At 42.1% G+C, this 26,648-nt stretch overlaps 1 protein-coding gene across 1 annotated transcript; it reads right to left on the reverse strand.

Moving 5' to 3' along the window:
* Positions 1–5,532: 5,532 nt before the first annotated feature.
* LOC137912938 (ubiquitin carboxyl-terminal hydrolase 31-like) lies at positions 5,533–13,546 on the reverse strand. The gene is made up of 16 exons (XM_068757066.1): positions 13,022–13,546; positions 12,740–12,874; positions 12,248–12,342; positions 12,070–12,162; positions 11,426–11,561; positions 10,974–11,121; positions 10,707–10,887; positions 10,447–10,558; positions 10,106–10,200; positions 9,297–9,374; positions 8,603–8,732; positions 8,146–8,265; positions 7,838–8,063; positions 7,581–7,739; positions 7,231–7,383; positions 5,533–7,022 (listed from the first exon to the last, which is right to left on the reverse strand). Exons 1-16 carry the CDS (start codon positions 13,544–13,546, stop codon positions 5,533–5,535), a joined length of 3,876 nt encoding a protein of 1,291 aa, XP_068613167.1.
* Between the last annotated feature and the right edge of the window lie 13,102 nt (positions 13,547–26,648).

The raw sequence follows: 26,648 nt of genomic DNA on the forward strand, positions 1-26,648 counted from the left end.
AGGGAAGGAAATGACAGCAGGGGATAATAAAAATGCAATAAAGAACACAAGGCACAAGGAGAAAATAGCAGGTTTCCATCGTCTTGGACACTCCAGACCCACACGAGAAAAAAGCATTGCATCCAGCCTCCACCTTTTGCATTGGATCGCTGCTCCTCCTCCTCTCCGGAACCAAAGTCTGCTTGCTTGTGTGTCAGGGGGGTGGGGGGGGGGGGACAAACAAGCAGCGTGAAGGAGGTGAATGTGAAAATGAAGCTTAGCAGCAGATAGTTAGGGGGTGGAAAGAAATAGGGGGGGGGAGGAAGTGGATGGCAAATAGGAAAAAGAGGAGGGTCCATCAGCAGAACTGTCTGGACCAAAATTATCATTAACCTTGAAGATGTGTCTCTGGTTCACACAGAACAGAGCCCGAGGAGATACAAGATGTCTGCATCACCTACATCTTCAATTCACAGAGCTCTCCACCAAAAGTGTGTCATGATCATGTCGAGCTACCCCGGAGAAGGGCTCTGAGCTGTCAGGAATTATGGGATGGCTTCACACATGGCTACGACAGCGGAACAGCCTGGGCCATAATTATTTAATACTCCTTAGATTGGAAAAAAAAAAATGTCTTTGAAATGGTGTGCCTGATGTGTCCCCTCCACCTGGCGTGTTTCAGTTATGGATGCTTCCCTGCTGCAAAACATTTGATTCAGATGAATGGTTGAGTGAAATGGGATGGGATTATGTGTTCAGTATCACATGACTCACACTTAAAAGAAGGATTTGCGTTATCTTACGAGACCTCGGTAGCTGTGTGGTCCAGAAATGTCCTAATCTGTTGTTTCAGACAGGCTTGTGTTGGTGACCTTTAGCTGTGCCATACAGCACATTGTGTAAGGCCTCGCACCTCTCTGCAAGTATCCCCCCCCCCCTCCAAGTCCTTCCCTTGAATTCCATCTGCCTTTTCTTGCCTCCTAAAATCAATTGTTATCGATTTTCCAGCACTCTCTGGGGTGAAGTCAAAAGAAGGGACAAAGCAGATAAAACCACAGGCGAATTTCTGAAGTAACTCCACTGTACCGTGGGGACCCAAAATTATCATGAAAGAGGAGGTGGATGCTGGTTCGACTCCACATAAAAAGGCTGGAGATGAAGAATGTGTGACATCCTCTTCTTATAAGGGAGGCACAAACGATTCCTGCAGGGATCTTGGACGAGCCGAGGGGCCGTCCGGTTTTATAATCTCAACCAGCAGATGACTGAAAGGCCGAAGACAGTTCACGTCTAACAGTCTCTGCAGCTGCACCCCATACCCCAATGGATTCTGCTGTCGGACAGCTCCCTCTAGTGGGAGAACGCCTGCATGCACACAAACAAACCTCAAAAGAATGACACCAGAAACGTTTCAGTATTTTTAAACCAGATTTTTCATTTTTCACTTGCATAAGCAAACCAACAATGTATGTACACTTTTTTCTCCTTTTGGAGTCAAGAAAATTACAAAAGAAAAAAAAACATCAAAAGTGCATACATGACAATGAAAGAGAAATAAATTAACAGACAACTTTGACACAGCCAGAAGAATTTTACATGACTGAACGTCAGAACACAGAAAAAAAAGGCCCTCATTTGAAATGAAACAGAAATTCGGTCAAATTCAGATAATGCAGACGTCAATTAGAAGTTCATGAAATGTTGGGAATCAAGGACTGTAGTGGTATTTATTTTTTCGTCAAAAAAAGATGTAAACCTTTCATGAGTTGGTTTCATTTCAGGCTTCTAAAAGTATGTTTGTTGTGTTTACATCCTCGAATGTCTGCCCAGAATAAATTCAACCCTAAACTTAGAACCAAATGGCCGTATTTTTAGTCCTTAACCACGACAACACTTGCAACCCCCCCCCAGCTGCTCTGCTGTATTTGCAGGCTGGTTCTTACGGTTTCAGATTCAGTGGTCAAATTCCTCCCCAATCACTTGTGATTCAGTTCTGCCTTTATGCATTTTAACACATCGATCCTTTGATTTAAACCCATCTGACCAGTAAAGACAAACAGTGGTCGTGTCTGAAAGCTGCATTTTGTTTGCTGCTTGTTTCAAAATAAATAGAAATTTAAAAACCATGCTTGAAATGGGATAAATGCTACGAAACATTTAATCTGAACATTAATAGCTTAATAGAATTGCTTGTTATATGCTGAACTAGAAAACTACACATTTCTTTATTGCATTTTTCCACACATACATGTCCTCTCAGGTCTTCCAGGTCGGCACCGTGGCGACATTTATTGCATTTCGCCTTAGTATTCATTATTGGACAATTATTTATGCTTGTGATCGATCACATCTTCAATGTGTCTGAGAACATGTCAATAAAAGGTACGTGAAATTATCTCTGGAGAGATTTAATAGAAGGCTTTTTCACAAAACGTACGCGTTTAATACATGAAGCTATTTATTTAGTCACCACAGAGATGATTGCATCCTTAGTGTTGTCTCTGCTGGCATACAACAGTAAATGTTAAACATCATAAAAAACAAAAAACAGACAATGACCCACCGGTTTGGTAGGAGCACCCAGAGATCAGCAGAATTAAAAAATACTAAATAATGAGGACAAATAAAAAAAAATGGAAACATTAAATGTCAAAAAATGCTGAAAAAATGGCATTAAATATATTTTGTTACAAGAAAGATTTTTAAAAGTAATCCCTTTAACTGTACAAATGATAGTCTGTTATTTACAATTTCTAAATATTGGAATGTTGTGCAAATTAAGCAATGGGATATACACAGCGGAAGACTCTTGCATAGTTCAGGAATACATGCAATAGGGTTTTCATGCAATACTGCATTCCATTCTCAGATCTGTACACTGACAAGAAAAGAAATAAAAAAAAGACTGCAGTCATGAAAACTTATTCTGGTTCATTTTCTCAAATTTTTGTTACTTTTCTAAACTATTGTTTCAGTGGATACGTACTTTGTTTATGCATTTCTAATGATAACATAAATTTTGGTCTCAACGGTCGTTCTGAGCTCCAACCAGATATCTGACCGTTCTTTTGAATTCAGCTGAATAACATTCTGATTTGATCCGTGTTAAACCGCTAGAATGACAGGAATTAGAATGAATAGAACTCAAAGAAGGGAACCATTAGTGTTTTATGCTCTCTTATGAGAGGAAGGTTCCTGTGACGTCATGCAGGACTAGTGTTACTGTAGAGCTTCAGTACACACCACAGTAGTGCAGATTACGTGGTGGATGAGAACGCAGCTGTTGCGCATGAATGGAAAGTGGTTGGAAAACCAGAATCGGTTCATTAATAAGCACTTATACAGCATGGTACTGTCTGATGATCCGCGTTTACGTGTGGAAAACAGAACCTATAATGCGAAAAGTGAGCGCGTCGTTTCCTACACCACACAGTGAACGCTAAAACGGCATCAAAACTATATTAACGACGACGCAGAAAAGAGCAGCTACAGAAACGCTACCTTATTTAAACACCATGTTATTTCTATCGTCAGCGGACGCTTGAACAGGGGAATGTCGGAAACCTCGGCCACTCACTCCATCCGCTGCTGAAAGTCCATTTAAAGAACGCGCATGTTTACATTTAGTGGAATCTCTTTTGAAGCCATCTGAGAAGCGACGTAAACCCGGACCATGCGTAAGGAGAAACAACTGAAGGAAAGGCTGTAGAATACAAAAACGACTTACTAATGCTCGGATTTCAACGCAGAAGCACGTTCATTCAGTGGAAACAGACACGATGCTGGTATCTAACGTGTGAGTGCTGCACCATGATAAAAGCTGACTGTTGAAAACGAGACCAGCTTCGGTCACCATTTGCCTGCCTGTGCCTCCATCCCTTCAACAGTCTGATCGTCGGCATGAAGCAACCAACAGCAGCTCAAACACAGTATAAACGGCTCTCTGATCGAGCAACTCGCTCACGATGACTATTCTGTCTCAGCCCGATGCAGAGAGAAAAGGCAAAGCGCCCGCTTCTCCAGCGAGGAACGGGAAACGATGGTACGAGCTGCCAACAAGGCTTTTTGGTTCGCTCGGGTGTGTGGTCACAGTTTTTAACGTCAGCATCTGAAAACGTGTTCATTTGAGAAACATCAGTGCCAAGTGAGCGTCTGTTACAGCACCAGGAAGTACAGAGGCCCTGAAACGTTGAGATGAATGTGACCTCTCTGCATTTCAAGTCAAAGACAAGTTGATACGTGATGATGACAGACATTAACCATGAGATCAGTGTGTGTGTGTGTGTGTTCTGTGTAAAAGAAGACAACTTGATCTTCACAAAGTGCGACAATCCAGCATTCCTACTCAGCGATGCATACAGTCGTAGACTACAATGTTTGTTTTCTTCCATTGAAAGGCGCGTAGAATCATTTTCATCTTGCTCATGGGAAGAAAAAAACGATTATATACTTTATAGAATCTGTACAGACACATACATACTGCAGATGTGTGTTTATATACTGTGGTTCAAAGTGTTCCATTCCAAAGCATGCCATCCTTTTAAGAAAGAAGTTGATAAAATACATTTCTATCAAAAAACTACTATTAAACAAAAATACATTTTAACATATAGGAAAGAAAATGTCTGCAGGTCTGTACCAAATAATTCTCTCATCCCAGATCTTTTCTGATTTGGTCAAAGACCTGCCATCAATCTGCCTTTCTATCACTCGTTCATCACGGGTACCAATACAAAAAGCCACTCATTCCACTCCCGTTGACCAAAGCGTGAGGCGCTCGGAGAAAGTGCCGATAGCTGCAGGCTTTACGTAAAACAATCAAGGAGAACTATCGCCGCGTGTGTGTGTGTGCGCGTGCGTGCATGTGTCCAGAGACCACTTTAGATGTTGTGTTTCCGTTTGCGCTGAAGTGAAGTGGACGACGCTTACAGGTGTGGAATCCATCCGTCGTAAGTGTCGCTCTAAATGGTTGGTGCATAGAAAAGATGGCGTTTCACGTTTTTTTTATGCAAGTGCTTGCGTGTTAAATCGAGTATTTCCAGAGGAATATTTTGCGAGCAAACTAAATCTTTCGGCTCGCAGAGATGCAAAGATATACCGTCGATATAGTTTCTCATCTGGGCGAAAAATAATTGGATTTCAAGATTCCAAAGCGGATTTCTGTCAGCTGTCACGCAGACCTCCAGCATGTAAGACCAACGAACCCAAAAACATTCGATGCATCAATCCTCCTGCGTGCCGCTTTCTTTCCAATGCTCAAAGGCGTAATGGGAAACAATCCTGCTTTGAAAACTAGATGTGGTGACACACTAGAAAGGTTTTCTCCAGCTCAGATGATTTGACATTGTTTACCTTGTTTCCAGCACAGCTTAAAAAGAAATGCTCAAAATTGGCTGCCGGTATTCAAATCTCAAAGCCAGGACACGCATCTGATGCCGGTGTTAAAAACAACGACATCAAACGCCGCCTCCTTACAAATACATCTGGTGCTCACTGGAACTTAGGCACAATGAAGATAGCTGCATCGTATCGGCTCGCTGTGTTGTGGATGAATCATTGAGGTCTCTGTGTTGCACGTGCAGGAGATTGCATGCTTGACGAAAGCTTTCGGGAAGATGCCATCCTTTCCAGAGGCTTCTTCCCGTTTGCAGGAGATCTGAGACTTACTTCGGACGAGGAAGACTTGGATTTTCCTACGTTTAATAGCGAGCGACTGAGAGAACTGGGGGGCTTGGAAGACGCCTTCGGCTCAGACTTTGTTTCTCCTCCACAAGCCTCTAAGCAAGCCGGCGAAGATGCGGCATCTCCCGTCGTTGCCCTCTCGCTGCCGGTGTCCTTCGCTGGTCCGTTCTGCTTGCACGTCCTCTCTGAGGCTTTTTTGATTAGCATGGTGCTTTTCCCTAAATCAGCCGACCGGCGGCTTTCCCTTTGACGGAGGGCGCTCTTGAAGAAAGACAAACCTTTTTCCTCGGGTTTACTGCTACGCTGCAGGTCCCTGGCGGACACGCTGGGTGACCTCAGGCTGGTGACAGACGAGCTGCTGCTGGAGCTCCTCATTAATCTCCTCTCGGGCCGGTTGCTTTCCCCGCTCTTAGACAGTGAAGAGCGCGCTATCGAGCTGCCTCTTGGACTGTCGACCGGGGGGCTAGCGTGCATAGAATCTCTGCTGCAGCTCCTTTCCACAAGCTTTTTCCGACTGCTCATCGTGCTTTTCTCAGCAACGCTGGAATTCTTCTTTGTCATAGGTGAGGGTGAAGCCGAGCACTGGGGCGGAAAGCGGAGGCACGGCTTGTGTTGTGGCGTTGCCTCCGAAGGTTTAGCCGCCTCCTTTGCTTTGGAGGGCGTTCCACTGGACACGGAGCTGCTTTTCTTAGCATTTACAGTCTTCTCTTTAGTATTGCTCGGCTTTTTGCCTTTCACAGGTAAACTGGTCGCCGTCTCAGGAGCGGCGGTGTTATGGGTGGAGTACAAACGTTTTTTAGAGGTTTTCTCTTGTTCCACTTTGCTGGAAATCTTTGTGAGGCCTGTGCTTTCAGCCTTTGAGCCAAATCCAATGCTGCCCTTACGTTTCTGCTCTTTAGAAGGAGCGGTTTGGGTGGGAAGAACGTTTTGGTCTATGGCTGTAATCTGGTTGTTGTTTTCAGTTGGCTCATTTTTGGAGCTTCTCTTTTCCACTGGCGTGGGAGCCCTGCAGTACATCATGTCTACAAACTTCTTGCTGTTGTCATGGTCACCCAAGCTGCCCTCCATCATAGACAGGGGAGACCTGCTGCCAAAGTAGCGTTCATGTCGACTGTAGCTGCCGAAACAGGACGTGGAAACTTTGTCATCCAAGGCTTCTCCTATCCGCTCCAGGGGAGGAGAACATCGAGAGTCGAGGGAGAAACGTGAGGGTGAGTTGGACCTCATATGAAGTTTTGCAGAGAGAGACCAGGAAGGCTTGATCCCGCTGTCACTGAAGGCCAAAGGGCTGCTGATCGAAGACCTGGAGGACGAGCTCTGATGCTGAATGCTCCTCACAAACGGACGGGCAGAGAAGCCTCCTAGAAACAAGGAAGCATCAGTTGTTCTGAGGGAAACTAGAACAATCATCGTTGTCAAGCACAAAATGCATGTGGATAAAAAATAGTATGCATTTCAACACCCGGTAACAGTAAAACAGACAGACACAGATAAACGCCGGCAAAAAACAAGCCTCCTTGGCGGAGATGATAAAATACAAAGCAACAAATACATGCGTCGTCGTCTCACCATCATCTTCATTGCGCTCTCCTGGAAACTCTACCGACTCAGCCAGCGATGCCAGAGAGGTACGTCTGGATGAGGCTCCGGAGGCCACGCTAGCAGGCCTGCTGCCAGGTAGCCGGTTGATCCAGTGGTCGCACAGGGATGAACTGGTGGAACCTGGGAGATGGACACAAAAAGCCTTTATACCACCAACGCTCCAACAGACTGACCTGTGTTGGTGGTAGTTGGTCGCCATTACTTATACTAAACCCTGTGGTACACCTTCTGTGGCTTCAATCACGCGAATAAACTACCGGTACATTTTCACTACAATATGACTGGAAATCTAAAAACAGAAGGAAATAATTACCAACCTGCAACGGAGCTATTGGCCGACCACGAGGGAATAACCGTCCTCCGCTGGTAGAAGAGAATGTAGGCCGTCTGCTGACACACATCATCATCAGACACCGGTGAAACCTCACTGTCATCAAAGCAGTACCACTGACCGTCGATGGAGTTCTTGCAGTAGGCTGCGAGTGAAAAGCAGAAGGAGAATGGATGGATGGTCTTGTGGCCGCGCTCTAATTTTCATATACACTCTCTAAACTGGGACACCCATTGATATTACCAGTGTAGTGGCCTCCATGCATGTTCCCATGATGGTTACACACAGCGTACAGGTCGTACAGGAAGTCATCCGGGTTTCTCCCCAGGCCATACGGCCGTCTCCATGGTGACCAATGTGAAGGTAAACTCCAGCTGCTCTGGCTTCTCTTCACGACATGAGGCGCCATATCCATTCCCATCAGCGGGAACCGGACCATATTCTGCATCTTTACTCTCCGGTCCCCATCCTGAAATGAGCCGATCAAATCTGTACCGAAAGGACAACTGTGACGGCAGAGACATGAAAAGTGACTGCTTGGTTTTAAATACCTGTCTGAACCTCTTGAGATGCAGTATGAGCACATCAGGCAGCGTCCACAGGCTGAGCTTGATGCGGCCCTGTTGCAGCTGCTTGCAGTGGGGACAGCGCCAGGCGTCATCGGGGGCCAGCTGAAACACACACAGCACCAATCAAAGACCATCTCCTACGAACTGGCCTCACACAGGATGGCTCTCCTCTCTCTCTCTTCTCTTCAAGCACGGGCGGTTCAAACCACAATGTAAATGCATGTCTGTCCAAGAATTTCTGGTTTATTCCAAACATAACTTTAGGAGTCAAATACACAGCAAAACCACAGAGAGTGGAAGATTTATGACCTTCAGCACAAGAATAATAGGCAGGAGAGGAGACAAATGTCAAAATATAGGATGTATTTTCTATACTTAAACTACAGACAGTGGAATAATCGACTGTGTGTGTGTGTTTGTGTGTGCCTGCAGCAGCTACCTGCTCCTCCTTCGTGTAGAGCTGAAAGCACTGAGCGAGGGTGCAGGCCTGCGGCTGATGATGCTGTTCCCTGTGCAGATACACGCTTTCGGCATCAGGAATGTACTCTTCCTCAGTTTGTCCAAACAGACTGCAAGGGACATGAAACACAACGGTCACTTCATTCAGCGACAAATTTAAAGAGATAAGAGCAGAAAGTTTAAAACCGCAGCCGTTTCATATTAAGTGTTATTATTAGTCGGCTGAACAAATGCCTTTTTCAATATACAAATAATGTGCTAAGCAAGGAAAAGAGGGAGGCACATTTTATTATACGTCTTAAAATGAGTTTAGTGTTGCAAAACCACTCGTGTTAAATTCAGAGTGATGCTCGACTTGATCAAAATTCAAATGCTTAACCTTTAACTATAAAACCCGGCTCCGAAATGAAATGTCAAGGCACAGAAATGTGTGGAAATGGCATTCAACAAAATTACAGCAATTAAACATTCTTCCTCGTCTTCCAAAGGAACAACGTCATATGATGCACGCAACAGTTGTGCAACCAAACTTGCTTTTTAAAACCTATGAAATGATTTTAAATTAGAGCAAATAAGCCTCCAAAACTTGCTTATTCTCATTCTGTGTAGGAAAAAAATAGTAAACAAAACAAAGCAACATCTAGGAATTATAATCTCTTTTTTTCCCCACTCACTAGTCCTTGGTCTCCTTGTCCCACTCAACCACGATCTTCACATGCGGTGGCCCCCCCTGTCCACAGGACTTGTATGCTCTGCAGTAGGAACAAATTACATTTAAGTAGGTGCGAGTTGGCAGGCTGATGTGAAAAGCATTCTTCCATAGTCAGTTAGGTGGAATTCAAAGACGGGGTGGGTTCGTCCAATATAACGCTAATATTAAATGACTTACTATGTCAGAGGTCACAATGCACATAGAACACTACGCTGTAATAATAGAGCATATTGCTCAATGGCAGCAATGTTCAAAACAAGTTTGGGTCCAATATGATTCCTGCATCCGTACGGAGCACCGTTGTCGTGACTTGTTTTGTTGTTGTAAACTTCAGTTGGCAAAAGCCAGATCAGCATTTTATCACAGAGCCAAAGTCGTGTAAGGGCATGTCACCTGATGGGAGGAACAGAGCCCATGGCATGCGACTGTGAGAAGCAGATTAAAGGGTAAAGTGGATGCAACATTTACTTCACCCGTCACCTAAGAGCTGGACTGTCTTCACCTTTGTGTGCTTACAAAGTGTTTGCTTTGATTTCAGCTGAGACCACAGTTAGCTTTCATTGAAATAAATGTCTGGTTTCAAACAGCCTCGCCTCCATTGCTGGGAAAAGAAAGTAGCGTTCGAGTCTTGATGCTGGGTTTTATTCCAGTGACTATTTGAAACATGTCATAAACCCAAAACTGTTGTGTAAGAAAATCTCATTGGAAAAACATGGACAAGAATCCTGGTTAACAAGTAAAGCGGTACCGTAAGTAAACAGCAGATCTGACCTGTCCACAGTTGGGTGACACAGTGGTCGCTCGTCCTGGGGGAGGAGGTAGGTGATGCCAACAACACCAACCACCCTGAGACTGAACGGTCCAACCTAGCGGTACACAGACAACCACCACCCATGCTGCTGTGAGACCAGAGATAGTACTAGTAGTGAATCGTGAATTCATCAATCACACATTTAAGAGAAATTATGTCAGTCTTTGAGAAGGAAAAAAAAAAGCATATTTTATGGATGAAACAAAGGGACAGTGTTTTGAAATTTACAATCAAGAGCAGCCCTTTAGAAATCTATTGATTGATTGTGTAAAGTGAAAGAAAGGCTGCTTGCTCTTCCTACCTGAATGTAGACCCCAGGCCTCAACAGATGACGCATCTTCTCCAGGATCTCTTTCTGTAGAGTGTCCCAGGTCACAGTTCGGTCCATGTACAGTACAAAAGGCAGGCCGAATCTGAAACGGCATCAAACATGGAGCTTTGACAGCCATTATTGGACAGTTTTTAAAAACATTGATCATCCTTTCATCAAAAATTAAGTGAATATTGTTTGTTGAGCTTTAATTAATTAAAATTCAGAAGACAGACAAGTTTAAGTCGGACCTCTTTCCTTGGTGGCCGCTGCAAGCTCTGTTGCACACCAGGAGGATCATTTTTTCAGGTCCCATGTTTTTATTGGGTGATGAAGTTAGAGGAGTCATGGCCCCCTGCATGAAAGATGGCGTCCTGGTGATTTCTGTCCCGTACTTTAAGTTGTTGTGATTCAGGTTTGCCAGAAGACTTCCTGTAAAGCATAGTGCATTGGTAAATTGTCCTCTGGTACTTTGGTGTGATAAAGCTGAAGATTTGCACACACAAAAAAGCCCTTACCTCTTTTTGTGCGTATGTTTTCCAGTTTGAAGGTTTCTGGTGTCTCAAATGCAAATATGGAATCACTTTCTTGAATGATGTCGAGATCGTCATCATCATCACAGAATGAACGATGAAATCCATCATAGTACATTTCTGTCAAAACAAACTGTACAAAGAAAAAACTTATATATACCGGTAAATGAAGAAAAAAAAGTGTCTACCGTGCTTTAATGTTTTGATATAGTTACTGCACAAATAAATCATCTCATTATAAACACTTATCCAGCTTTAGTCCTTCATTACCGAGTTGTTGCTGTGTATCTCAAACTGTGTTTATATGTGTCTCACTCTCCAGGGTTTCAAAAGGTCTACCTCTGAACTGGATTTAGGAACAGACCGTGGACGTCGTGGGACCTTAAGATCAGTCTGACTATGTCAGACCCTGAGCAGATAATAGACAGGAATAGCACCTGGTCCATTGGGATCTTGGTCTCACGTGACACAGCATCTCTGAGGCGATAGACGGTGCTGTTGAGGGGAACAGCGACCCCAGTCCTCATACAGTGAGAGTACTTCCCCTGGTAGACCACTGTCACATATAAGGGCCTGGAAAACAGATAAAACTTGACATCAAAAGCCTTTTTTTCTCCTATCTTATGGCAAGGACAAACACTTATTCTAGAACGAAGATATTAGATATATTTTATAATTTCCTCCTACATACTTCTGAAAAGAATTACACTAGTGTTGTTCTTTTTTGTTTTCATTAAAGAGCATATTACACATCCCTCTACCTGTTGGCTGTTCTTCCATTCTCAGACCTACTCCTAACACACCAGGTTACATTCCTTGCTCTCCCCGTAAACTCGTAAAAACACACACAAATGAAGTCCGGGCTTCAGTGACAATTAACTCAAACACTTGCTCAGAGGTTTGAAAATGAGAACGTAGAACGACAAAACGCTTGTAAAAGAAGCGACATATTCATTTTAATTTACGTGATTACTGTTTACAGCTTGTAAAGCACAAATAATTGTTCATTAACATACAAATACCTATCAATCAGGCACCATTGTGATTATTTTGTGGCACAACTCGAGAGAGAGAAACTCACCGTGTGTGGGGGAGAGGGATCGGTAAGGAGATGCAAAGGAAGGGATCGAATGTATTGCTCTGCTTTTGGCAATGTGGGCAAGTGAGGGAAGACCTGTTGGTAAAATCAATAAATAGCTTAATAGAGGAAGTTCATGTGACCAGACTTGGAGGAAAAAATGCAACTTTTATGATCACACCTGTACTGAGCTTGAAAGAGCTCCTGCACAAACGAGCCAGCAGAGAGGGGAGGAGACGGCCCCTCTGTAGTTTGGTCATCTTCTTCAATAGGTGGCTGAAAAAAAACACAAACACATATTAAGATGTAGAATCAATAAATCTGCAAACTGTTGGGGTTTATCAGCTATTCTGAAAGCTCACATACACTGTAATTACTGCAGGGATTCAATGACAAAAACAATAATGGCCTGAAGTATAGAAAGACTGTGATTGCAGCTAAATTACAAGGTGCAATGAGTAACCTTTAAACACTTTTCAGTCCTTTAAATTGACCCACCATTTTAGGCAAATAATGAATAAACAAAATGAACTCATGGCAAAGCGTAAGCATCGAACTCAAAGTGAGATTAGGTTTTTCCTTCAGCACAGATAACAAGTTATTCAATGTAAGAATCTTGTCCTCATTTATCTAAATACCCCAATGAGAACAATCACAACAAATATGAATTCACCTTTATAGCAGGCCTGCTGTTGGGCTTGACCGTGTTGAGGTCCTCGTGCACTCTGTCCAACAGCCACAGTAGAAACTCTTGAGCATCGTGCTGAGCATTCCCTTTAAACTGGATGGCATTTTTTGACACAGCGTTCTACGACAAATGTTTCACCGTCAGAATCTAAACACTGCTTCTTTGTTGGCCATAAAGCTTCATTGGCCACAGATTCTTAACAGTATGTGTCATGGCTTTTCTGCATGCAAAACAAATAGCGACAGCCAGGATTCATTATGCATTTACCTTAAAATCCCTGCTGTGCTGGGGGGTATACTCAAACGTCCACAAAGCCCGCACAAGTCCCGACAGTTGCTCTGTAACCTCTCCCTTGGCCAGAGGACCCCTCTTCTGCAGATGTAGGCCATTTGTCTTTGGTTTCTCCTCGTCCTGCTCCTTGTCTTTGTAGTGCTCTAAAACCAGGTACTCGGCGAAGAGTTCAGTGTTGCTGAGACACTGCAGAACGGCATTCATGAAGCAGGTGTTTCCGTGGTTTTTGAGACCCGACACTCCTGGAACCCTCTCTCCAGAAAGGAAACCTTCAAGGTCTCCATCATCTATGGGCACATCCTTGCCTCCAGATTTGAAAGTGGAAAATCCTCCATCATCTTTGTCATCCTCTGTTTGCACTTCGGATCCAAAGTGAGATAAAGCTGTTAGTGTCCTCAGGACTCTGCTCATGAAACTCCCCACAGAGCGCACAGAGCCTCGCCTGAACAGCTTCTTGCCGAAGCTGGACTTCTTGTCCTTGGTCGCGGCTTTGCAAGACATGATTCCGTCTTCCACAGAAGTGCAGTTCAAACGGATGTGTTGTGAAGAACGACAGCCAGCTCACTGTCTGCCGTCTGCTGCTCCATTTCAAACCGCGTAGCCAGCGATAATGCTAGAAAGTTCACATTAAAGCGTTCGGTGCATGAAGCATCGAGTGTTTTAGCTGATATTAGCTAATGGCACCATTATCCTGAGGTGTCCCATTCTGTGCATGCAGCTCTATGTGGTTAATTTCTATGTCATAAAACGTTAGCTAATGTTGCACGACAACTTTGCCTGCAATAATCATGTAATTAATAAACGATTGTACCATAAACGTATGCTCAGGTTAGTTGTTTCTTCATGCAAGTTGCTCCAGACTTATCTTTTTCTTGCGGTATTCTGCCCCGCAGTAATCAGCAATCGCCAAAGCTGAGAGCCAGGCTAGCAGTATTAGCTAAAGTAGTTAGCGCTGGCGCTAGCTACAATAACAAGAAGACAAACCGAAAAAGGAAACCGCCCTTTTCGGGGGTTTGCGCTTAGCCAAAAGAAACTGACGATCCGCCATGGCATGCATAAAATGGCAGAGCAGAAATCGTGTTCGAATTTGCTTAACCTCATATATGTCACACAGTTGAGCCAAACACTTCTTCTTCGTTGTTGTCTTCGACTTCTTCGTGTGTATTTTGAAATCTGGTGCAAAGCATTACAACAACATTTACCCCCACCTACTGGACTGGCTAGAAAACATCATTTTTGAAGAACCATGTTCGTTTTAATAGTTAAACTTGTTAGACATGCTTTTTGCAATAATTAACGTTATAAGAAATAACCAGAAATTATTTTTAATGGTCACATGTTACATCTCCATCCACCATTGGATGGTAGATAATGGCATGATCTCCATTATCTACCTATAGATGAGATGCGCTTGCTCTGCGGCTCAGTCTGAGTGCGGATTTATTTTCCATTTCAGGCACTGTTTTGTTTGTTCTACGTGTTTTTGCACAGACAGGATGTGTGATATGAATGTAAGAAGAAGTAAACGACTCAGCAGTAGGTGGCAGTAGATATCTCAGTATCTCAGACCAGCTGACGACTGAAGCTTTGGAAGATTGAGAAGCAGCTCCATACTGCTCATCCCTGAACAAAGTGAGGCAAATCTGGGCTGAATGCATTTCTGTGCCTTTTCAACAGTTCTCTGAATCCAGTTTACATAATCATAGCCCTGAAAATGCATTTCCATCCCCATGGTTGTGGGTTTGGGGCTGAGATCTGTTTTCTTTCTGGAGGGTACCGAGCCATGGAAAAAAGACGAGAAAAAAAGTGAAATATTTTCAAACAGTATTTCGATGTGATATGCCCAAAAGCTAGCATGTGACATTTAATTCTTACACTGGAATTGGAGACATCCTCGTCTTTTTTATTTTTAATCCCAGAGTGGGTACTATATAAACACAGAGGTATTAGAATAGACTGAATGTAATAAAAACATGGATTAGAGCCTCTGCAACATAATGAGTGGGAGAGGGGAGAAGACCAGAGATGTGCTTTAGGTGGAAAAATGTTCAATGTGTATTTCAAAGAAGAGGATAGAATCTAAAAATGATTACAAGCAGAAAGCAATGTGACTTGTGACATCGGTACTTTACTCTTCATAGGCATATACATAAATGCAAGTTTTATTACACTACCCAATTAATAAAGACAGAAAGTAATCACATTTAAAAAGTTATTTTCAGGCATGTATGAGTTCCAGCGTGCTGCTTTTGTTTTGTTATTACTAAATCCTTCACTTCTCGTTTGCTGTTGACACTCCAAGTGGTTGGGGCCAGCTGGGGAGATTCTCTAATGATGTGTCCATGGAAACCAAGCAAAAGGTCACATTTGTCTCATCACACAGCACAAGAAAAGCCTTCTGTTCAATTTTGCTGAGAATATGAAGAGATGCCAGCACCTACTGTTAACTCGAACTTGGAAAGTACATAGGCCCATCAAAGCCAATAGTCTCCTCTTCTGCAGTACGAAAATCTGAAAACGCAACCTTAGTATGTGTTGAAGTATTTCCAGAAGTATTAGAATTACATCAATCCGGACCTGCCAGAAGGGTGTGCAGCGACCCTGCGTGTATTTTCGGCATTATATAACCTCCACAAAGCAGGCTACGCTGTCCCTGTGTTTGTTCGTCTGTTGCTTCAGTATTACATAAAATGATGTTTATGAAACGTGGTGGACAAATTGGACACATTTTGTGGATTTGATCCACATCCAACTTTTTTTCACAGTTACACAAAAACTATCTGATGGATTTCATTTTATTTCGTAGTGGATCCAGATAAAGACGGGTTTTCAAAAGACAAAAAAGACATTTGTCTGCACATTTATAATTTATACATGAACTGCTTGATTAGCTTTCATTAACTTGGTGGAAAAGAGTATCCTGTGCTGAAGACAACCATGGTGGAGTGGATTCCTGATTGTTTAGTGTAATTTAGCTGTTTTTGTGCAGCAGTCTTTGCTTATAGGGCTTCTGGCCACAGGTTGAAGCATCACAATCATGTTACATTGCTGTGGATCTCTCTCGCTCTCTCCTCATCAATGTTTAAAGAACTGAAGGTTTTCTGAAATCTGAAATCACACTAAATTCAGCAATCTGACACCTTCCTGCATTTTTGTGTGGTTGGTATTTTATTTTGTATCTGTATGTGTTTTAGAAGGTAAGCTCCACCAAACATGGCCCAAAATTCACATGGCACAATGAAAGCATGAGAAAGGGCTCTTATGTAAATCAATGTAGGGAAACAATGATAAGAAAATACTTTGACAATGTGTGACTTTGGCAATGCCGTTGATGGGTTATATTCTCATAACTACTCAATGAGATAGGTCTTAACTGCAGGTTATATTATAATTACCATGTGTGAAAAGATTAACATGCTTCAAGAGGGGGCAACTCTCCCCTACAAGTATATAATTAATTTGCCTATTAGATGTGCCTATTTTAAGCATTTGTGCAAATTCCCTTCCATTCCCGTGTTTTAATGCGCCAACAGGGGAGGGAGAAAATGCCTGACAAGTTTAATGATGCAAGAGCTTCAAAGTGCTTATGCTCATCCTTATTTCTATATGCGGTACATATTTTGGCAAAACAGGTGTAAGTACAGAGATTTGATTCAAGCAATTATGTTTATATTCAGTGTTTAGACATTAATTTCATAATTAATCCTCTAAATTATCAATCAAAAGTGATATTACTCATCTTAAATGGGCAATGTGATATTGGGGAGAATTTTGAAAAGTCAAACATTGGGTTGGATTTTAATATCTTTCCAATAGTACGGTAGTTTATCATTGCATGTGGAATGAAATGTGTGGGGAGAATGGGATGTGTTTGTATTGTATGTTTTGATTAAGATGTATTTGTGTCATGTTGTCAGACTGAAAAACATGTGAAACGCCTTTTGTGTCATTTCTTTTATAGATAGACCTGATGATGGTTTCCTGGTTTCCTTGGTAACGCACTAACATCATTATCATATCATTAAATGTTTGATTAGATGTAACGCAATTAAAGCTGTACTTGAGCTGATGAGGAAGAACAAAGTAAAAGTGTAAGAATCCCTGTGTGACTGACAGCTGAACCTTGACCTCTGTCAGAAAGGATTTTTCTCAGCACTGTCCCTCAGCAACAGACAAATGATGCCTTCATGGGCTCCGGATTCTCCGCAACTGCAATTCAGTCGCGCTCCTTCGTGGGATTAAAAAATAAATAATCATCTCTATAAGCAAAGCAAGCAGAGCCAGTGAATCAGTTATATTCATATTTTGTATTGAATTAGTAAACAAAATTAATGTATTATTTATTTAAGATAATAATGCATTGAAAGGTTATTTTAATATTTAATGTAATATTCAATAAAATGGTTTGACTTATTGCTGGTATACATAGTTTCTGTCTTTATTGATTTGAATTAATCAGATGCTGGTGTATATCGGTTCAATAATGGAGCATGTGCCACAATAAAAAAATGAATTTAAAAAATAGAAAGGTCTAAAAACGTTCCGTATCAATAAGTAAACTAAGCTACACACCGATACACGTTTTAGATCAAGCAGCTGGCCGCACATCGACGCACACTTAACGTCAGACGTATTGAGTTTCTATTTAAAAAAATCCAGTTGTTTTAAGTGCGCTCCGTTCGAGTGCGACATTTCCGACAGTAGTTGGGGTCTGTGAAGTCTCGCTGCACTTCCTTTGGCCATATTTGGGTGATTAGAGCTCGACTGTGCGCTCAGGAAAGCTTTTCTGAGGACCAAAATAAGGTTTTGTCTGTCGTCTGTAAACAGAGAATAGTCAAACGTCGCGTCCACCCGAGTTGCGCCACAGTCACGGGAGGAAGCAGAGTCCAGTCGCAGACACCGGATCCACCGGAGCTCGGATCCACCGGGGCGCAGATCCACCGGCGCGCAGACACGCAGCAGCCACACCGATACAGTCAGCACACCAGGTAAAGTGGGTTTTAAAGAACGACTTAAAAGCGTGAAGCAATATTCTAATTTCTTTATAATAATTAATGAAGAAACAAACAAACACGCAGCAGCGGACTCACACTGACAGTGTTTACGATGTTGATTGGCACTTGTTGATCTGAATTTCCTTGTCGTTCAAAGATGATTTGTTTTCTTCTTCTTTTTTGGGGGGGATCAGCTTAAAGTTGTTTTTATGCCTTGTTTATGTTTATGCATGCAAATAATTTCCACCTTTATTGTGATTAAGCATTATAAAGGCTTTTTTTCATTTATTTATCTGGTATCAAATCTTTATCCTAAAAATACGATTTACTGCAAAACTACAAGTTACAGATTCTTGGAATCCAAACAGTGAAGTGTTGTTTTTTTCTCAGGTGATGCTCGACAGGTGGACAAAGCTGTGCCTTTTCCAGCTAATGTTATCTGTTGTATAACCTCAGTACATTTGATAATCCACAGACACCACACGCCCATCAAGAATGAACACATGCACACACACACACACATTTATTTTACTGGTTGCAAACATTTAGAATGAACCTTTTGAAGCATCTGTCGGTGGGTATTCTGTGTGTTTACCTGATATATGAGCATACAAGCAGTTTTTTACAGCTTGATCGGGATGTGATTTTCATCTCTTTGAGCCACGTATTGAGCTTCGTACTGTGTGTAAATCAATCAAATCAACTGTGTGTTGGAGACGGAGTGAACTTGAACTAGAAATCTGCCAGTGATTTTAACATTGGCAATGAATAACCTGGCAGATTAAAGAGATCATTAATAGGAGGATTGTGCATTATTCTGATAGAAAATCGTGTCGGTTTGCATAAATTATGTGACTTTTACCTCTTTTATGCACTCTAATCATTATCCATCATTATTTAATATCATTTCTTATCCTTTAGTCAATCAGTGCTATCTATCAGCGCTCACATATACTTCTGTCTGATCGAGACAGCTTCCCCAGCGTTTTTCATTTGCCAGAAATTCCCATAGACGGCTTCACAAGGTTAATGTGTGGTAACGCTGTACAAATATAGTATTCAGCCGTTCAGATCGGAAGTGCACTATTAATTATAGTCTGTGTGGGCAGTTGGGTGAGTTCAGAGAATCGCTTGTATTGTAGCACAGTGTGTTGTAAAGCAGATTGATGCTTTCGTGTGAACTGTGGAGGTGGTGCTATTGCCCTTGTATAAAGACTGCTATTTTTGACAGGGGTGTTACGTCTGGATGGGAGTGTTTTTGGGGGTGACAATGAAGGCATTATTTGTGGGATAATGAGCGATGATTATTACCAGTGTTTAAATCTTATACTGGGTGTATGGCTGCCAGTGAATTCTGCTGCTTCGCCGTGATGCAGACGGACTTTTCAGAACCTCACAGATGTCGGTTCCAGGGATTTTCTCCAGCAATCAATTTTCAAGGCAAAGTGCCCATCATGTGTCTCGACAACATGGACACCTGGAGCTTTTGGGAATGGCACAGCTAGATGTTAAGTGTTGCTTCAGGCCAGAGCCTGCTGGATAATGAATTACGTTATCTACTGGTGTGTGCAGCATAGATCACAGTGATGTCGACATTCTCATGCATCCAGTCAAGGAAGCACCTTGATCCATTTAGCTGTTACATCCCTGAGGGCCGATCACATTATAGCATTGATGGCTGATGACGAGCCTTTTAGCTTCTGTCTAACAGTCATGCTTTTTAACGTCAGAGACACACAGACATCGCGTGAGCGTGTGTCCCCTCAGGCCGATGTGGTTGGGTTAAGAGAAGAGGAGCGTTAAGGTCAAAAGGTCTCGGTTGATTCAGTTACAAAAAGCACCGATGTCATTTGGATGCTGATTGTTTTCCTTTCATTTCGATAAAACAAGGATGAATGTGAAGAATTAAGCTGCTACACTGGAGCACAAGAGTCACGTTAGCGTGTTTTTCATTTCGACAGCCAGCTGGTGTTGGCAGATTGAGATGCTCCTGGCTTGTTATATGTTTTATATTTATATTTTGACCTGTTGCTGCTGCTGTCTGCTACACTTGGCAGTCTTGTGGTTTTTTTCTCTTTTTTCACAATAAAATGTTTGTACATGTGAGTGATTGCATATTTATTTATTAGCCCGAATGCATCTTAAGATCAAGGATCCCTTATCCAATCACATCAGAATTTCATTTACCTGTATTTACCAGCTCCTTTTCCTGCGCTGTTACCATAGAGACACTTCATCCCTATCAGCAAGGCGCCTTTGGCTGGCAGGCTCATTGGCTCTCCGGGGAGAGGGGCACTGGTGAGCAAGTGTTTCCCTGGCACAATGTCGACACCAGCGTAGCGGGAAAGGCATTTACTTGGCTTCGACGGCGCTTCCTTGGCAGCGTGGCAGCGCCCACCGTCGGTGGCGCGTCGACCCATTCTGTCACTCCGGGGTGACGGCTGAGACAGAGTGAAATCCAGCTGGGAAAGCTCCACTCTTGTAATTGAAATTAGTTAACCTGGGAGACAGCTGCTCTGTGCTACCCGTTAGCTACCGGCAGTCAACCTGCATGGATTGAAAATGGTGTGATGCCTTACACATTTTATTTATTTATTTATTTATTTATTTATTTATTTATTTATTATGTGATACCAGCTTCAAGTTGTCCCTGTTTAACACATCAGGCAGCTAACTGGATCATAAAAGCGGTGAACACTTCCTCACCTTATGAAGCAGAAGCCTCTGGCATTAAACTGTCGTTCTGTTAGCAGATAAACTGGAGGATAGGAAAATGGGATTTTTATAGTACATTACATGAAATCTTCATTTTATGAAGTAGCTGAATGTTTTTATGCCTGACTAAAATCACCAGAATCTAATTAAGATTGTCCACTGCTTTTTTTGCATAATGAAATAACATAATCCAATATTTCACTTTAGATATACCTTTCCTTTGATAGTGATTGAATGAATTATCATTAAAGGACACAAGCAGCTGTAACTCCGCTGATGAAAAGCTGCACCGAAAGACAAATCGAGGGAAATAAGAATATCCTGTGCTGCGTGTTAAATCTGATTTTACCCACCTGACTAAATTGCATTTGATCTTTAAATCGATGAGTGTCCCAGACTATTTGTAATCAGCATGTTGAAATCACCCCCTTAAACCATTTAAGGGCGGCAGCGTTAAATGTCGCGGTAAACCACAAACCATTGACATTTCACAGGTCGAAAGAAATAACAAGGAAAGGACAGAGTAGAAACTATATGCCTAATGAAGCTTCATGGCAATAACAAAAAAAATATTTCCAAGGAAATCACCCGCCCAGAGAAGTGTTAATCATTGAAGGTGAACACCTTTGAATGGGGATAGAGGCAAAGTTCCTGCTTCTGTCTCTGACTGGATCTGCACCACAGTTTAACGTGTTCTTTTTCCTGGACTGTACCTTGTCCAGGAAATGCCTCTTTTGCAGAGGTAGAAAACGGTTGTCTGCTGCCGGATAGAGGAGGCTGACAATCTGTCAAAACTGCAGACATGGACGAGCGCATCGGCGCCACCATGGGGCACGGTTCTCTTTTGGGGGGGAAACAGTCTGATATTCCTCAGGACAGTGCCCTCCCACAACCAGGATGCATCCCATTTACACCAGACAGTAGAAAGCATTCCGAAATCGGTCAAAATATTGCATCTACTTTATCATCCTATTTGCATGTTGCGTTGTTTGTGCAGGGATGGGCTGTTTGGTTCAGGCATGCTTTTCTACGGGAATGCATTTATCTCTTCCAATGGTGTATTTGTGCTTTTGACAGGCTTGCATTTCTTTTTATAAGGTTATCTTGAATAGAGGCCTCATTAAGCATCTTAATGATGTCATTGACCTTGTTTAGAACATTTTGTTTAACTCATCAGGTGAGTTCCAAACCTTGATGAGCGTGTCTCTCCTGTCTCTGAATCATATGCAGGTTTAAAATTACACAGCTTACTGGCGGATTTTAAAAAGTGTATTGGCATCTGGATTTCTCTGAAGGGAAGGATTGTGACTGCAAATAAAAACACTTATAGCTGTGGAGTATAGAATTTGTTATAAAGAGTCTTGCTGTTTACTATATTGGGATATAAAGCCAGAGGTGCACCAGCTTCGTGCCTGTCTGATTTAATTCAATGTCAGGGTTATCTGCTGCCCTGTGGGAAAGTGACACGAGGTTCAATTTCTGTTCATCCATTTAGATCCCCAGATAAGCTGGGCCTGAAAAGAGGCAGTGTCTGAATAGAGTTTTAAAATCATCTGCAGGGTATACATGTATAAATAACTGAGACGCGGTGCACACTATCATGCAGGCGTCTGATTTATTCTTAGCTGGAAACAATCTTCTTGACTTCATTATGTATATCCTGGTCTTTGATGGATTTGAAGAATTCAGCCTCTTCTTTTAGGCTTCAGCTGAACGATTTGGGAATCGCAACACTTTATATTGCAGCAGCTTGTTGGAAATGACTGCACTGAATTAAACTTTGGCGATTGCATTCTAATTTCCATGTTCGATTGCGCACGCAACAGTGTTATGTATCTTAGCTGAATGTCAGAGCTGGACCCGTGTGCAGTGTCTCCCTGATGTCTCGCAGGTCAGAGGCAACAAGCAGACGGTCTGTCGCCGTGAGTTGGGCTGCGACCGCTGCAGAGGATGCTGCTGATGCTGTAAAGGGATTCAGAGCCCGGGGGCTGAGGAGGGGGATTGTAGTCTGCTCTTGGTTTGCACCGTGAATAAGAGGTTTATCTCAGCTTCCTCAAAGTGCTCCACGTTGCCGTTGCCAATAGGTCAATGCATTTCCTGGTGGTCGGTAATAAGGACATCCAGAGTTTTAATACCGTGTCTTCTTTTGCATCTCTCTAAGTGTTTCAGCGTTATAATAAGCAGGGTTTTCTACTGATTTCCACCCTGAGGGCTGCAGTGTAGTTCTTACAGCAGCTCTCTGATGGCTCCCATGTCTAGCTTGGTCCACTGCTTTTTCTAACCTACAGTCACTGGCCTACATTTCCTGATATGCTAATGATACTAAAAGGGATGCATTCATTTTTTCTCCTTGTCCTTATAAAATAACTCCTTTTAGCTTATTCTGTATCAGAATAACAGTTTACAGCTATGTAGCAACCGGTGCTTTTGACTTGAAAACATACCCAGACTTGATCTTCTTCTCGCCTAATGTATTGCATTATTTATTGGTTGATTTCTCTCATGGAAGTCCAAGCACAAAGGTCATTGTGGTTAATGGAGCCGCACCTCCTGATGGTCCCACATCCACACAGTTTCAAGGGTTGTTTCTCCTTCTTGCAGTTAAATATCAGCCTGTAAACACTGTGATTACACACTCGTGTGTGACCTATTTCCGGTGCCTGTGCTATGGAGATTGACAGCACGGTACGTCAACAACTCAGTCAAAGAATGTTCTGAATTCAAAAAGCATACAAGATAAATCCGTCCTTCAAGCAGCTATACTGACTGAGGAGATAGATGCTCACTTCAATCGACCATAACCAAAAATTGTAAGCAACCCAACTTCCATTTTGGGGACCCCCCCCCCCCCCCCACACACACACACACACACACACACCCACCTACACGCACACAAAGAACCGAGGAAATAGCAGGATTGGAAATACCACGTTAATGATATCTGACGGAGACGGAGCATCAACACTTCAGTTTAATAACATGAGGCTACTCCAAATGGAGAACAAGTGCCAGCTTGCTGAACTGATAACGCTCTGTCATTTGGCTGAGCCAATGATGCATCATGAATTTCCAGTTTGCTGAGATCCGGAGAGCCGGAAAGCCGACTGCATGCTGCTCTCTGCTAGGATTCAGGTCGACAGTCCGAGAGCAATCAATACGATTTAATTCATTTCTGGGATCCATTTGGTATCAGTGCTTCTTGTTGTCTATATACAAAAAAATTAATTTAAACAAGTCAATATTGCTCAGAAAATGGGCAGCATCAGCTCAGGATCGTTGTCCACAAGCATGCTGTAGCATGCTGTGAACATTTCGACTATTGTGCCTTTCGCAGACGAAATAAAGCAGCTTTTCAATGCTTCATTTCGTCATTTTCAGACATTTGCTGTCAGCTACTGAGCAGAGATTCTGACAATCTGACCCCGTCTGACTCTCTCCCAAAGCAACGTCTCCATTAATCAATCCCTCGCTCGTGTCCTTGTCATTCCTGTATTCTTTTTTTATTTTATTGCTGGGTCTCATCCCTCCTCGCTTCTATTCATCCACACACTGAAGCCTGGAGGCACACAAAAGCAAGCTAGTCACACAGGTGGACCCGGTGTCGTTTAGAAGAACCTCGCTTCACAGTTCAAATGCTGTAAATTGGTCACGCGGAGACGAAAGTGATTGGATGCTGTTGAAGAGTCTCCACTTTCTTCCTTAGTTGCTAGGCAGATGTGTGAGCATCTCTGAGTGTCTTGCCAGGGCAGCTATACTCAAATTAATGCTATTAATGACCTTGCTTTCAAATTCATGCTTTTTTCCCTTGCATTATATCTAAATAGCTTTGCTGTCACACTGTCTTAAACTGTGGTGTTTTACTAGAAATCCGTGGCTGTTAAGTGGATTCTGTTCCTGTGAGTCGGGTTTAGTGACCCGCTTTAATATTGAATGGATTATTCAAAGATGCCCAATCTTCTGTTAAGATCCATCGGATTAAGTCCTAATAAAGAGTGATATTCTGCACACAAATAAGGGATGTCCAAGTCTGTCTTTTGACAAAAAGGTCACAGTAGGGCATTAAATTCAATATTCACACTGTGAGTTTTTTACTACACCAAAGTGAAACACTGCAGTTTCAAATCAAACCACAGATAATAATCTAACTCTACTGATTTCCATTTCCTTTACCTTCTATCTTCACCCTTTTTTGTGGAAGATGCAAACATGCGCAGTTTCACTGAATATCTGTAGAAAGGGTTATTTTATTCCTTAGCTCTTCATCTTTGGAGACTTCTGGCAGCATCCAATACTGATCTGAGGTCATATAATTCAGTTATACTGAAAAGATTCCATGAAGCCAAAATGAGCATTCACTTCATGACACTCACTCTGCTCAATCGCTTAGCAACAAAGAGCCAGTCTCTGGAGGGTCACCAGATAGGCTCATTTATATGGACAATGACCTGAGAATACCTTCCTTATAAATACTTAAATAACACACCTTTTCAAAGTTGGAGTCTGTCATATTCTCAAATCTAGGATAAATTATTAATGCAATTTTAAAAACAGAATGAAAATTAAAATAGAATGTCTGTCTGTTTTTCCATTCTTTTAATTCTCTGTTTTAATATCTGAGTCACATTATTAAACATAAATAATTTATCATCAATTTCATCTATAAATAATCCTTAGTCCCAAATGGATAAAGGAAAAAAAAAGATTCAAGTTGTTCTCAAGATAAATTGTTTGGTTTGTTAAATGTTATAAGACATGCACTTTGTTTTTGTTTTTTATGTACTAATAACAGAAATGCATTTTTAATTGCTTTCTTGCTGAAATGCCACCATATGCTGGTATACAGCCAGCAGAAGGGTAACAGATGGAAATGGTTAGCCTGGCGCTTTAATGACACGAACAAACTAGAAAAGCACTCTGAGAGCGCTGACCTCCGCCGACCAGCTCATTCCCCTCCTAATTGGATTTACACCGTCCACATGGTGATCTGGATCATCACCAAAAGGTTATACATTGTTCTTGGTATCTTCATCCACCATCCATGGTGAGGGCTGAGCTAACTTGCTAACGGACGGACAGACAGACAGACAAACGCCAGTGATTAGATAATCAACACACCTTTGTTCAACTCATAAAGAAGCCTTAAAAAGAAACGATTTTAGGTTTCAAACTTTTTTTTTTAGTCTTCAAAAAAAGCTCAATATGTACAAGAATAATATGAAATCACCACAAGCAGATTCTTTCTGACCGGCATTACCTGCAGCTTACCTGGCGAAACATGGAAGCTTAATGCAGGTTAAAAGCTTATTGCTGGCACAAAGAGGATTCAAGTATGGCAGAAACATGTAATGTAAGTTTAATTATGCTAATTGTGATACTTGTGTAAATGTAAGGACTTGCAGAGGCTGTATAAATGAGTGTCTCACTAAACTGAATTTCTTTTTTTTCCTTTCTTCTGCTATAAGATCCTCTTTTGATGGCGGTAATAATCTTAATATTCTCTATTTTCATTATCATCTGGTCCTCAGATGGTTTTATTGCAGCTATTTGATCCTCCTTCTCCCTGCGGATGCCTCGGGTCTATAATTAAGATATTCAGAAAACATACTGCAGCTTTCACTTAGCGCTATTTTCTTGCCTCTTACTTTTGTGATGCAATCACTTTTGTGAAATTGCCATTATCTGGCGCTTGTAACTCTCTAAGGCTTTATGATTTACATAAATTATACAAAGCATCGCCCCAAAAATAACGGTTCACTGACTCTGAACTTTCCAGGCTTAAAGGAGGAGGTAAAATCTTCCACCCTGCTGCATCAATCAAACCTCGCATCCCACAACTGAATCTAAATATCTTGACTCCCTTTACTTTTTGTGTCTGTTGCTTTTAGTGAAAGATC

This window comes from Brachionichthys hirsutus, unplaced genomic scaffold, assembly GCF_040956055.1.
Source record: "Brachionichthys hirsutus isolate HB-005 unplaced genomic scaffold, CSIRO-AGI_Bhir_v1 contig_851, whole genome shotgun sequence".
Taxonomy (NCBI): domain Eukaryota; kingdom Metazoa; phylum Chordata; class Actinopteri; order Lophiiformes; family Brachionichthyidae; genus Brachionichthys; species Brachionichthys hirsutus.